The sequence below is a fragment of the Ovis aries genome, chromosome 2 (assembly GCF_016772045.2).
Source record: "Ovis aries strain OAR_USU_Benz2616 breed Rambouillet chromosome 2, ARS-UI_Ramb_v3.0, whole genome shotgun sequence".
NCBI classification, from domain to species: domain Eukaryota; kingdom Metazoa; phylum Chordata; class Mammalia; order Artiodactyla; family Bovidae; genus Ovis; species Ovis aries.
The window spans coordinates 132,559,970-132,572,644 of NC_056055.1; the positions used below are offsets into that span (position 1 = coordinate 132,559,970).

At 42.0% G+C, this 12,675-nt stretch overlaps 1 protein-coding gene across 1 annotated transcript; it reads left to right on the forward strand.

Moving 5' to 3' along the window:
* The first annotated feature begins 9,769 nt into the window (after positions 1-9,769).
* On the forward strand, positions 9,770-12,385 carry LOC101104297 (intraflagellar transport protein 70B). Its single transcript, XM_004004555.5, has one exon. It carries the CDS (start codon positions 9,780-9,782, stop codon positions 11,769-11,771), a length of 1,992 nt encoding a protein of 663 aa, XP_004004604.2. The 5' UTR covers positions 9,770-9,779; the 3' UTR covers positions 11,772-12,385.
* Positions 12,386-12,675: the final 290 nt, after the last annotated feature.

Consider the following 12,675-nt stretch of genomic DNA (forward strand, 5'->3'; position numbering starts at 1 on the left):
AACAAAACTAGGCCAGCTTAGTTACCATATAGTCAAGCAGGGCCCTGTCCACTCTCCTACTACCTGATTTTATCAGGCAATAACAATTGTGCTCTTAAAATGTTCAAATTTCCAAAAGATCCAAGCCATCCTCAGTGCAATGTGAAACAATAGGAAATACTTTTCAATTAAAGAAAAAGGTTATTACAAATGTGCTTAATAAAATACAAGGTAAATGTACTTAATAAAGTTACAGCTTCAAGTGAAATGCAGGAAACCTCTTTCATTTTTATTAAAGCTGGATTTACTGCTTTGGTTTATTGGTCTGCAGTCTCAGAACTTAATTTAGACTCTAGATGATTTGCTCAAAGGAAAATAGACGGGTCAGCTGTGTGTTGGCCTATCCCAGCCAAGTGGTTGTCATGGAGGTACTAAGTAATCAGGGCTGTGCCACATGTCCTAAACATACAAAACCCATTCAAAGAAATCTTTCCACTTACAGCACGTTTCAGCAGGATGAACTTTCTACAAATACACCAGATGAGGGTTTTTTCTTTTCATTTTTGCACTGCAATTCTACCTCTCTCTCAGATCTGCTAGCTTGACTCCTACTGAATCTTTAAGGCTTGTCCACAGGATCAGCCCACTTCTCCAGCCTGTCAGTTCTCAGTGGGTGCTGCACTACTCCAAGGCGGCACTTCAAATATTTGTGGGGATGCTCTTCTGGTGTTAGTGTGATTAAGCACTTATATATATTACACTACATGCTATTTTCCTGTAAGCCATTTTTCATCTATTTCCTCTTTATATTACAGTAGGATAATATGTTGATTTTTAAAAATTACGTATGGAAGGAAAAGTAAAAGACTAAGAAGAATCATAACACTTCACTTCTGAAAAAGGAAAGTACAGAGAGGTTTTTTCCCCAACCACCTATAGATTTCTAATGAAGCTACAGAAATTAAGACCATGTTATGTTGGTTGAAAACTTGATAAACTGACAGTGGAAAAGAATAAAGAGCCCAGAAACAGGCCTATAGAACTTTGTCTATTATACAAGAAGCATCCCAAATTGACGTGGACTGAGAGACTTCAATAAATGGAACTGAGAAAACAGGGTTACCTATTTGGGAAAAGAACCAAGCTGAATTTCTTTCTCACATCATATACAAAAATCAACTCCAGATGGATTAAACATTTAAGTGTAGGAACAAAACTTTAAAAATATATGTGGGAATATAATTTAGCCATAGAGTAGGGAAAAAATTCTTAAACAAAACATAAAAAGCACTGACTATAAAAGGAAAAGGAATAAATTTGACTACATTAAACTCAAGTACTTTATCTTAAAGAAAGTGAAAACATTACAAACTAGCACAAGATGTTTGCAATTCACACAGCTGATAAAGGATTAGTATCAAAGTACATAAAGAACTCCTAAATATCAACTAAAAAACACAACCTAACATGCGCTGAAGAATTGATGCTTTTGAACTCTGGTGTTGGAGAAGACTCTTGAGAGTCTCTTGGACTGCAAGGAGATCAAACCAGTCAATCCTAAAGGAAATCAGACCTGAATATTCATTGGAAGGACTGATGCTGAAGCTGAAACTCCAATACTTTTCCCACCTGATGCGAAGAGCTGACTTATTGGAAAAGAGCCTGATGCTGGGAAAGATTGAAGGCAAGAGAAGAAGGGGACGACAGAGGATGAGACGGCTGGACGGCATCACCGACTCCATGGACATGAGTTTGAGCAAGCTCCGGGAGTTGGTGATGGACAGGGAAGCCTGGCGAGCTGCAGTCTATGGGGTCCCAAAGATTCGGACACAACCGAGTGACTGAACTGAACTGACTGTTGAACTTTGCAGTTTGATATTGGAATACATTCTTAAATAAATGTGGTTATGTTATACACCATTTTAATGTGCATTTCTCCCTTTATGTTTTTCTGTCAATGATTTATTACTTGCTGTTTATTTTATATTTATTTAGACTATAGAAATGATGTTAGACAAGAAGCAAATTCAACCGATTTTCTTATTTGAGTTCAAAATGGGTCATAAAGCAGTGGACACAACTTGCAACATCAACAATGCATTTGGCCCAGGAACTGCTAATGACCATGCAGTGCAGCAGTGGTTCAAAAAGTTTTGCAAAGGAGATGAGAGCCTTGAAGATGAAGTATATAGTAGCCAGCAATTGGAAGTTGACAACCACCAACTGAGAGCATCATCTATGCTGATCCTCTTACAACTACACAAGAAGTTGCCCCAGAACTCAACGTCGACCATCCTGTGGTTGATTGGTATTTGAAGCAAAGAGGAAAGGTGAAAAAACTCATGCCTCACGAGCTGACCGAACATGAAAAAAATCATCATTCTGAAATGTTGACTTCTCTTATTCTACACAACAATGACGAACCATTTCTCAATAGGACTCTGATATGTGACAAAAAGGTGGATTTTATACAATAACCAGAGATGACCAGCTGAGTAGTTGGACCAAGAAGAAGTTCCAAAGCACACTCCAAAGCCAAACTTGCACCAAAAGAGGTTACGGTCATTGTTTGTTGGTCCGCTGCTGGTCTAATCCACTACAACTTTCTGAATCCCAGGTGAAACCATCACAGCTGAGAAGTATGCTCGGCAGATTGATAAGATGCAGCAAAATCTGCAACGCCTGCAGCTGGCACTGGTCAACAGAAAGAGCCCACTTCTTCTCCATGACAATATCCGACCTCACTTTGCACAACCAACACTTCAAAAGTTGAACAAATTGGCCTACGAAGTGTTGCCTTATCCTCCACATTTGCCTGATCTCTTACTATCACTTCTTCAAACATCCCGGCAACCTGTTGCAGGGAAAACACTTCCACAACCAGAGGGAGGCAGAAAATGCTTTCCAAGAATGCTGAATCCCGAAGCACGGACTTCTATGCCATGAGAATAAACAAGCTTATTTTGTTGGCAAAAGTGTGTTGACTGTAATGGCTCTATTTTGATTAATAAAGATGTGTTTGAGCCTAGTTGTAATGATTTAAAATTTCCGGTCCAAAACAGCAATTACTTCTATACCAACCTAACATACACTGCTAATGGAAATTGAATTAGAGCAACTATTGTGGAAAACAGTTGATTTTATCTACTAAAGTTAAAACATATCAGTACTCTAATGACACAATAATTCCACTTCTAGGTTTATATACAGGAAAACTCCTAGACATACATGCCAAGAGCTGTGTACAAAAATGTCCACAGCAGCACTTTCCAAATAATAACTATTGTATTTAGAAAAACTGAAATGCCCATTGACAGAAGAGTGAATAAATCATGGAATATTCACATGATGTTATACAGTGGAGTAGCTGAAACCACTGAACCACACTGCCACATGCAACAATATGGATAAATGTTAGAATTACAATATTAACTGAAAATAGAATGTGCTATGTAAGCTTTTTTTCTTAAGGCTGAAACAATTAAAATGAGAATGTTTAAGAAATTCATACAGATTCAGTGAAGTTATATAAAAAAGGAAGCAAGACACAACCAATATGGGATTCAGGGTAATGGTCACCTAAAACAAGGAGACAAGAAGATGACAGGAGGGATCTGTATCTCCAGGGTCAGATGGAGGTTACAGTAAAGGTCCTGTCTTTTCTGGTGGGTGGTGGTTTCAATGGTGATTATCACATTATTTAAAATACCTAGCTAAACAAACAGAAGACTAGAAGAGGACCATACACAGACCAATAATGGAGAGTGTGTCAATGACCAAGGATTATGATTAGTTATTTCATATACCTACAATTTAAGAGAAATAAGGAAAGAAAAATGAGACAAGAGAGAAAATAAATTATGCATGTAGGATGTTACATATTATATATAAACTTCACTTCAAAACAGTAAAGAGGGCCTTGGACAATATTTGTTATAAAAGGGAGGAGCAAGGTATCTGATAGGGTTGCAAAACGCTGCTTCAGGCAAATGAGGTTTATTGTTACTATAAACTCTGAACCTCCTTGTCACATTATATCATTCTTGCATGCATCCGTGCTAAGTCACTTCAGTCATGTCCAACTCTTTGTGACCCTATGGATTGAAGCCTGCCAAGCTCCCCTGTCCATGTGGTTCTCCAGGCAAGAATCCTGGAGTGGGTTGCCATGCCCTCCTCCAGGGGATCTTCCCAACCCAGGGATTGAACCCACATCTGTCTGGCAGATTCTGCATCTGTTGGGCGGATTCTGCATTGGCAGGCGGGTTCTTTACCACTAGTACCATCTGGGTAGCCCCATATCATTCTTAAAGCACTGCATATGCTGCCTGGCTTATGATTTTTTAAAAAAATGTATTCATAGTATCTCCCCTGGACTGTATGTATGCTCTTTGAAGATCCTGGACTCTCTACAATATGCAGTGCCTTGGGTAGAGTAAGCACTCATTAACTTGTTGAATAAATAAAATATAATTAATTTGGTGCTTTAATTTATGTCAGATAACAGCCCTTCACAGTCTGGAGTTTATCAGAACTCAGGAATACAACATCTGAAGTATCAGGAGAACATCTACTCCTGGATGGCAGATGTTTAACTCAGTAAATTTGTCCCATTTGTTTAAGCCAAAAATACTCTGATTCCAAAGAAATCTCAATAGCTCCATATACGTATTTACTACAGGCCAGTGTGTGTGTGTGCTAATTCGCTTCAGTCTTGTCCGACTCTTTGCGACCCTATAGACTGTAGCCTGCCAGACTCCCCTGTCCATGGGATTCTCCAAACAAGAATACTGGAGTGAGTTGCCATGCCCTCCTCCAGGGGATCTTCCCGAACCAGGGATCAAACCTGTGTCTCTTATGTCTCCTGCTTTGGCAGTCGGGTTCTTTACCGCTAGTTCCCGGGGAGCCCACTATGGGCCAGACGCTTTGTATCGTCTTGAACAAAGAAATGATTTTGGTCTCTTTTACCAGTAAGGAAGCCATGATTCAGTGAGGCTAAGAACCTTTTCCATGTCTACATTGTTGGTATGGCAGAACAGTGACTGGACTTCAGGTGGTTTTATACCAAATTAGCCTCTTTCAAATATGTTATGCCACCTATGGACATCTGCATGCCTTAATCAATTTTTGGTTCATTTCTTTGCTTTTTTGTTATTATAAGTCTTTTACACATGGAAGGGAAAGTCTCCAGGGTTCCATTTGCCAAGGCCAGAGAAGGACAAAAGTTAAAGGTTTCATGAGGTTCCCACAGGAAAACTCTTAAATAAGAAGGGAGATAAAATGCCTTAAAATCTTTGTAAGAGTTCCAGTAAGACATGAGGGAAAGCCATATAGGTATGCTGCAAATCTAGAAGAGAGATGGTGGTGGCAGAAACCAGAGCAATGGCAGTAGAAACTGGAGAGAAGTATCGAGTTGACATATTTCAGGGGCAGCATTGTCAGAACTTGAGTCTCTGGATGTGAGGAATGTGGGGGGAGGAGGCTTGAAGGACAGGCTTGACGTCTGAATTGGTCTCTTAGTCCACCAACACAGGCCCTGGATGTGTATTCCATAACCCTCCACAGAGAAAGTCTTAAAAAGGAGTATACTACTTTTCAACAGGATAGCTGGTTATCAACACCATCATGGATGGCTCTCTGAAGGAAAAACATTTTGGAGGCTTCGCATGACAGAAACGTGTTCAGAGGCTGATGATACTTTTCTTTTAGGAATATCATCTTTTAACCATATATTCAAAGACCTTTCCCATCCAATTTATTATTTTCATGGCTGTACTGGAGAAATGAAAACAAGCATAGACAGGATATATGTGAATATGAAGGGTACCAGTCTTGGAAGAAAGAAATGATACCATGAATCACTGCCTATTAGAACTAAGAGCAGTGAAAAAATGCTCAAATGAACTGATTTCGGTAGCAGCCTCAGCAGTGCATTCCATAGCACACTCTTAACTGCAGGGAATGAATATTTCAATGGCAGTACACAAAGTTGTGTGTTCTCTGCTAATTCCTTTTTATAAACCATAAAGTTATTGTGTTCTGCCTAATAAATTAGTCTGGATAATAACATCATAAACCTCAAAACAGAAATCATTTGATCAAAAGCAAAATATACCAAGGAAATACATTACCATCTAAAATATTAACAGAGCTAGAACTATTGGGGAAAAAAAGATTAAGCTCTCAGTCAGCTTAAATTTCTCACCATCTGAGCATAAATGTTCTCAAGTGCTAATTCAGCATACAGTCTTTTCCAAAAGTCTTAAAAGATTGAACAGATGCTCCTAAAGGTCAGTGAACTTCATTACAAAGTTGACACTAATTCATTCTTTCCTTCCCTGTTTTCGGGATGGAGGGGTAAGAGGCAAGAGGTGATGAAAGGAGGATCAGTTCTATCATTATCAATGGACACACAGGACAAAAAAAATCAAGCTGGTCTCTAGAGGAAGCAAGGAAATTGAGCCTCTTCATCTTCCACCCAGCATAAAAATGGTCTAAAATAAATGGAAGACAGAAATAACAACTTGGAAAATGATTTTGCTGAATGTCTTCCTTTCTCAAGATGTCTGACCACAGCTATGCTTGAAATACTCATAGATGAACAATATTTGCCCAAAAGATGTGGTTATTTTTACAAGGTAATTAAGAAACAATCATTTCCAATTATTTTTTAAAAGAAATGCCAAATAGAATATACATGGGATTTGATCATCTCAATTTTGACAAGCAGAAAGATAAGCATGTTAGGAACCAAACGCCATGCTTTTAGCTCCTATCCATTTTGCCCGAATGAAATTCCTGTGTGGTAAATATGCCTCCCTTTATGCAGCAAAATCCACCCTGAGTCCAACACCATTTTCCTAAAATCTAATTCCTTTCAACAAAGCACTAAATCTTTTTATTGCAACCACCAAATGCTATCTTATTGCTAGAAATGGTACAATACACTAACTTTTTGATACATGCTTCAGCTTTCCAAGATTCTGTTGGAAAGAAAATGATCCTTTATGACATTTTATAATATCCCGCCCCATTTATTGCTTTCCAGAATTTCTATCATTAATTAAAGGGCCTTCTTTCACCATCCCCTGCCCCTCCCCCCAAAAAACCCTAATCTATTCTCCAACTGCCTGTCATAGACTAAATAAAAGTCAGTCTATCACAGCAGCAGGCATGGTCATGCCAATTTCACAGTGTGATTTGTGCACTCATTTCATTTTGAAAATGACCCTGCCCTCCATCTGTCTAAGCTGAATGTCCTGCTTTTTCCAAGCCAGGCCTCAGGAGCAGCAGCACATGAAATAAGGAGGAAGAACGGCTTCCCTCCTGCCCACTTCAGCAGCCATGCTCCCAGAAAGGTACCAGCACAAAGAGGGGTCCTCAACTGATGCCCGTAGGGAGGGGAGAAATTTAGAGGAGAGTAGAGGCCTTCTATTTTGCTTCCATTCCCAAGAGGCATTTGAAGGTGAATGCTTTCATGATGCAAATACAACCCTGAAAATCGGACTGATAGACTAAGGATACAAAACACAATTTCCCATTTCCATGTTCTGTCTTGTTACCTTGATTTATAATAGCATCTTAACCAAGGATTGGGGGCAGGAGGAGAAGGGGACGACTGAGGATGAGATGGCTGGATGGCATCACGGACTCGATGGACGTGAGTCTGAGTGAACTCCGGGAGATGGACAGGGAGGGAGGCCTGGCGTGCTGCAATTCATAGGGTCGCAAAGAGTCGGACACAACTGAGCGACTGAACTGAACTGAACTGAACCAAAGTATCAGGTCATACATAAGTATTTTAAAAGACTGAGCCTTTTGGATAACTTTTTTCCCCAAGAGCTAAGTATCAATCAAGCAGGCATGAAGGAGAAGGCACCCTATTCCTTTACTACTGAACAACACTAGACAGCATCCCTCAAATCATGTACCTCTTTGGGCTGAAGACCAGAAAGGACTTCAGCAGAGATTCGGTCGGAAGAAGCCTAGGAGTCAGGTTACTGAGTTATGACCAAAGAAAGTCTTTCTCAGCTGCTTTCTCTGGGCATCCTGGGTGGCCCACTCAAACCCACTGGAAGGAGTGCAGTTTGACTTTTACTTGGTATTCATGCAGTGGACAGTTCTTTTGTCCAGTTTCATGCTTCAGCAGAACACAACTCTGGCAAACTTCGCAGCAAGGGAGAATGGATGAGAATATGAAGTCAATTTCTTGATAGCTTAGCATTCAGATGTCCTACTGAAGGCTCTTTTTAGCTATAATGGATGATTAGGAAATTCACCACCTCCCACTTATCACCTCCTTAACATCTGCTCACAGCTGCAACTCAGGGAAGGAAGTTCAAATTCTACCAGCTAAAGTTGCTTGTTTGTTTTAATAGAAAAAAATAACAACCAAGAAAGCAAGACACTATATTGCCTCAAAGCTGGGCCCTTATGTGATACATGTGTGTGTGCTCAGTTGCTTCAGTTCTGTCCGACTCATTGCGATCCTATGGACTGTAGCCTGCCAGGCTCCTCTGCCCACGGGATTCTCCAGGCAAGAATACTGGAGTGGGTTACCACTTCCTTCTCCAAGAGATCTTCCCAACCCAGGGATTGAACCTGCATCTCTCATATTGCCTGCATTGGCAGCTGAGTTCTTTACCATTAGCTCCACTTGGGAAGCCCCATACTGAGCACTATTAAATTCCAAAGAATTTATACACAAAGAGATCTTAAGGTAGTAACAGAATCTAGGGCATCTATTCCAAACACATAACAAAGGATGAAAAGAAAATCCAGCCACAGATTAAGTCGGCTGGAAAGTTAAAAGAGTAACGGTGCACAGAAAAGGGAAAACTGGAACGTTCTTCCTCCTCTCCTCTACCCTTCTTGGAAAACACGAGGTCGTAGATTTCTGCAAGGTTTTTCCACTTCGTAGTGAAATCTGGAGAGTCAAGACAGACCACAGGGCTAAGTTTAAACGCTAATATGAACTCAGTAATATTTGTAGTTACGGAAAAACGGGGGGAGCGGGAGGGGTGGGGGGAGCGGGAAGGGTAGTGGAAGCGGGAGCGGAGGCGCTTGAAACTAAAGCCAAACCTAAGTATCACATAAACTCCAAGCACTCTTTCCTGCTATCAACCTCTGAAACGACAAAATGAGAACTCCTGATCGCTGCACTATTTTGTTCTTAGAAAGTGCGCCCACGGGACGGTCCAAAGACAGAAAGTCTACTGTAATTCGGGCAGAATACCACACTGACTTTCCTTTTTTTCCATTCCCGTTTCATTCAAGAAAACAATGTGAAACAACACTATGTATACGCACTGCACAGCGTCTAAAGGCTCGAAAACGGAAGGGACTTCGAACCGTAAACTTTCCACCTCCGCGCCAGAGACACAACAGGCAGTCAACAATCCTCATTTACCCTAGGACGGAAGGTGACCGCGACCTCATCTCCCCTCACCCCAGGGTCCGCCCCGAGGACTACGTCTCCCAGCACGCAGCGCGGCTACGTCCGCTGGCGGCGCGAAACGGTGCACGCCGGGAAGTAGAGTTTCCGTCTTCGAACGGCCAGGAGGTCTTTCCTCTCGCGCCTAACGCCGCTCACACTCTGGAGTCTTCAGGGACCAGGCCAATAATTGGGATACACACATTAGTAACTCTTTTCAATCTCAGGTTGATCGTTCCGCTGCAAAGTACTTTAGCAGCACCTCCCCACCCAAAAAAAGCCCATTAAGAACACCAACCTTTTTCTCAGCCTTCAGTTTCCGGTTGTCTTGTTGCCCTGGTAACGAGCGTAAGCAACCTCGGAGGCTGTTATGGCGGGCCTGGGAGGTTCGCAGATCCCCGACGGGGAATTCACTGCGGTTGTCTACCGACTTATCCGGGATGCCCGGTACGCCGAGGCCGTGCAGCTGCTGGGCGGAGAGCTCCAGCGGAGCCCGAGAAGCCGCGCCGGGCTGTCGCTGCTGGGCTACTGCTACTACCGCCTACAGGAGTTCGCGCTGGCTGCCGAGTGCTATGAGCAGCTGGGCCAGCTGCACCCGGAGCTGGAGCAGTACCGCCTGTACCAGGCCCAGGCCCTGTACAAGGCCTGCCTCTACCCAGAGGCCACCCGCGTGTCCTTGCTCCTCCTGGACAACCCCGCCTACCACAACCGGGTCCTCCGTCTCCAAGCCGCGATTAAGTACAGCGAGGCAGACCTGCCCGGGGCCAGGAGCCTGGTGGAGCAGCTACTTAGGGAAGGAGAAGACAGCGAGGGCGAGAACGAGCTGGATGGTCAGGTCAATCTGGGTTGTTTGCTCTACAAGGAGGGACATTATGAAGCCGCGTGTTCCAAGTTCTCTGCGGCCCTGCAGGCTTCGGGCTACCGGCCTGATCTTTCCTATAACCTGGCTTTGGCCTATTATAGCAGCCGGCACTATGCCCCAGCTCTGAAGCATATCGCGGACATTATTGAGCATGGCATCCGCCAGCACCCAGAGCTGGGCATGGGCATCACCACTGGGGGCATTGATGTTCGAAGTGTTGGCAACACCTTAGTCCTTCACCAGACTGCTCTGGTGGAAGCCTTCAACCTCAGGGCTGCCATAGAATACCAACTGAGAAACTATGAGGCGGCCCAGGAAGCCCTCACTGACATGCCACCAAGGGCAGAGGAGGAGTTAGACCCCGTGACCCTGCACAATCAGGCGCTAATGAACATGGGTGCCAGGCCCACAGAAGGGTTTGAAAAACTACAGTTTTTGCTCCAGCAGAACCCCTTTCCCCCAGAGACCTTTGGCAACCTGTTGCTGCTCTATTGTGAATATGAGTATTTTGACCTGGCAGCAGATGTCCTGGCAGAGAATGCCCATTTGACTTACAAGTTCCTCACACCTTATCTCTATGACTTCTTGGATGCCATGGTCACTTGCCAGACAGCTCCTGAAGAGGCTTTCGTTAAGCTTGATGGCCTAGCAGGGATGCTGACTGAACAGCTCAGGAGACTCACCATACAAGTGCAGGAAGCAAGACACAATAAAGATGATGAAGCTGTCAAAAAGGCAGTGAATGAATATGACGACACCCTTGAGAAGTACATTCCTGTGTTGATGGCCCAGGCCAAAATCTACTGGAACCTTGAAAATTACCCAATGGTGGAAAAACTCTTCCGCAAATCTGTGGAATTCTGTAATGACCACCATGTGTGGAAACTGAATGTGGCTCATGTTCTGTTCATGCAGGAAAACAAATACAAAGAAGCCATAGGTTTTTATGAGCCCATAGTCAAGAAGCATTATGACAACATCCTGAATGTCAGTGCTATTGTGCTGGCCAACCTGTGTGTCTCGTATATTATGTTAAGTCAGAATGAAGAAGCTGAGGAGTTGATGAGGAAGATTGGAAAGGAGGAAGAGCAGCTCTCCTATGATGATCCAGATAAGAAAATCTACCATCTCTGCATTGTGAATTTGGTGATAGGGACACTTTATTGTGCCAAAGGAAATTATGACTTTGGTATTTCCCGGGTTATCAAAAGCTTGGAACCTTGTAATAAAAAACTAGGAACTGATACGTGGTATTATGCCAAAAGATGCTTCCTGTCATTATTAGAAAACATGTCAAAACACACCATCATGCTTAGTGACAGTGTCATTCAAGAATGTGTTCAGTTTTTAGAACACTGTGAACTTTATGGAAGGGACATACCTGCTGTTATTGAAGAAACCCTGGAAGAAGAAAGAGTGCATACTGGAAAGAATACAGTCACATATGAATCCAGAGAGCTAAAAGCTTTGATTTATGATATTATAGGATGGAATATGTAGTAATGTCTGGTAGTGGCCTTATCATAATGGTTTTATATCTGTTTTTCACTGGTTTTTTATCTCCAGTTAGCTAGTAGCATCTTTACATTTGTTACACGTTGGACTTTGTACAGTTTAAAATTATAATAAAAATGATTAGTATTTTTAAAAAATCTTCACAAAGTGAAATATAAGGACATCTAGAAAGATATATGAAAATTCAGAACTGCATGGGGACACTTTCTATTAGAACTTGTTAGCACCCATGTTCCCTGTTACCATTTGTGCTTTGTATTTTGAGAGTGACCTGCATAATGGTTATATTATCCAGGGACTTGGTACTAGTCCTATCAGGCCCAGAACTCTGTAGTTAATGTCTAGGATTTCTAGGCTTTTAATAATCTCAGGGATTGTGTGTTCTAATTCATAGTTTGTAATGAGTACATATTATATAGCATTAGGATGTTTTTCAGATTTTTCAATATAAGATACAATGCATTATATAAACAAACTACATTACACTATAAATATTCTTTGTTGCTGCTGGCTTTTTAATGTGCAAGTCAGTCGGAGACCTTGTGCCCTTAACAAAATTATGGTGCTGTGGTTTAGAGACAATAAACATTGTCAAACAATTTTACATAGTTTTCTTTTGTTCCACTTGTTAGTAATTTGAATATATAAGCAACATATAGTGTTTTTTATAACTCTGTTCTCATTTAACAGTGAGGAATAGCAGCGGTACCATGAGAACTCTGCTTACTTCCTATGTTTGTATTTGTGACTTAGGATATGTTAATGCTGGCGTTGTTTCTGGGTGGCAACCTCTCAGGAAAAGAAAAATCTAAGCTATTTCCATGACCCCACCAAACTTCTCTTCCACTTCTATCACAGATGAAAAGGTCAGTTCTGAAAACTCGTCTGG

Bases quoted from the DNA above. Each gene is read 5' to 3' on its own strand.
- LOC101104297 (XM_004004555.5), top strand. From the start codon at position 9,780: ATGGCGGGCCTGGGAGGTTCGCAGATCCCCGACGGGGAATTCACTGCG.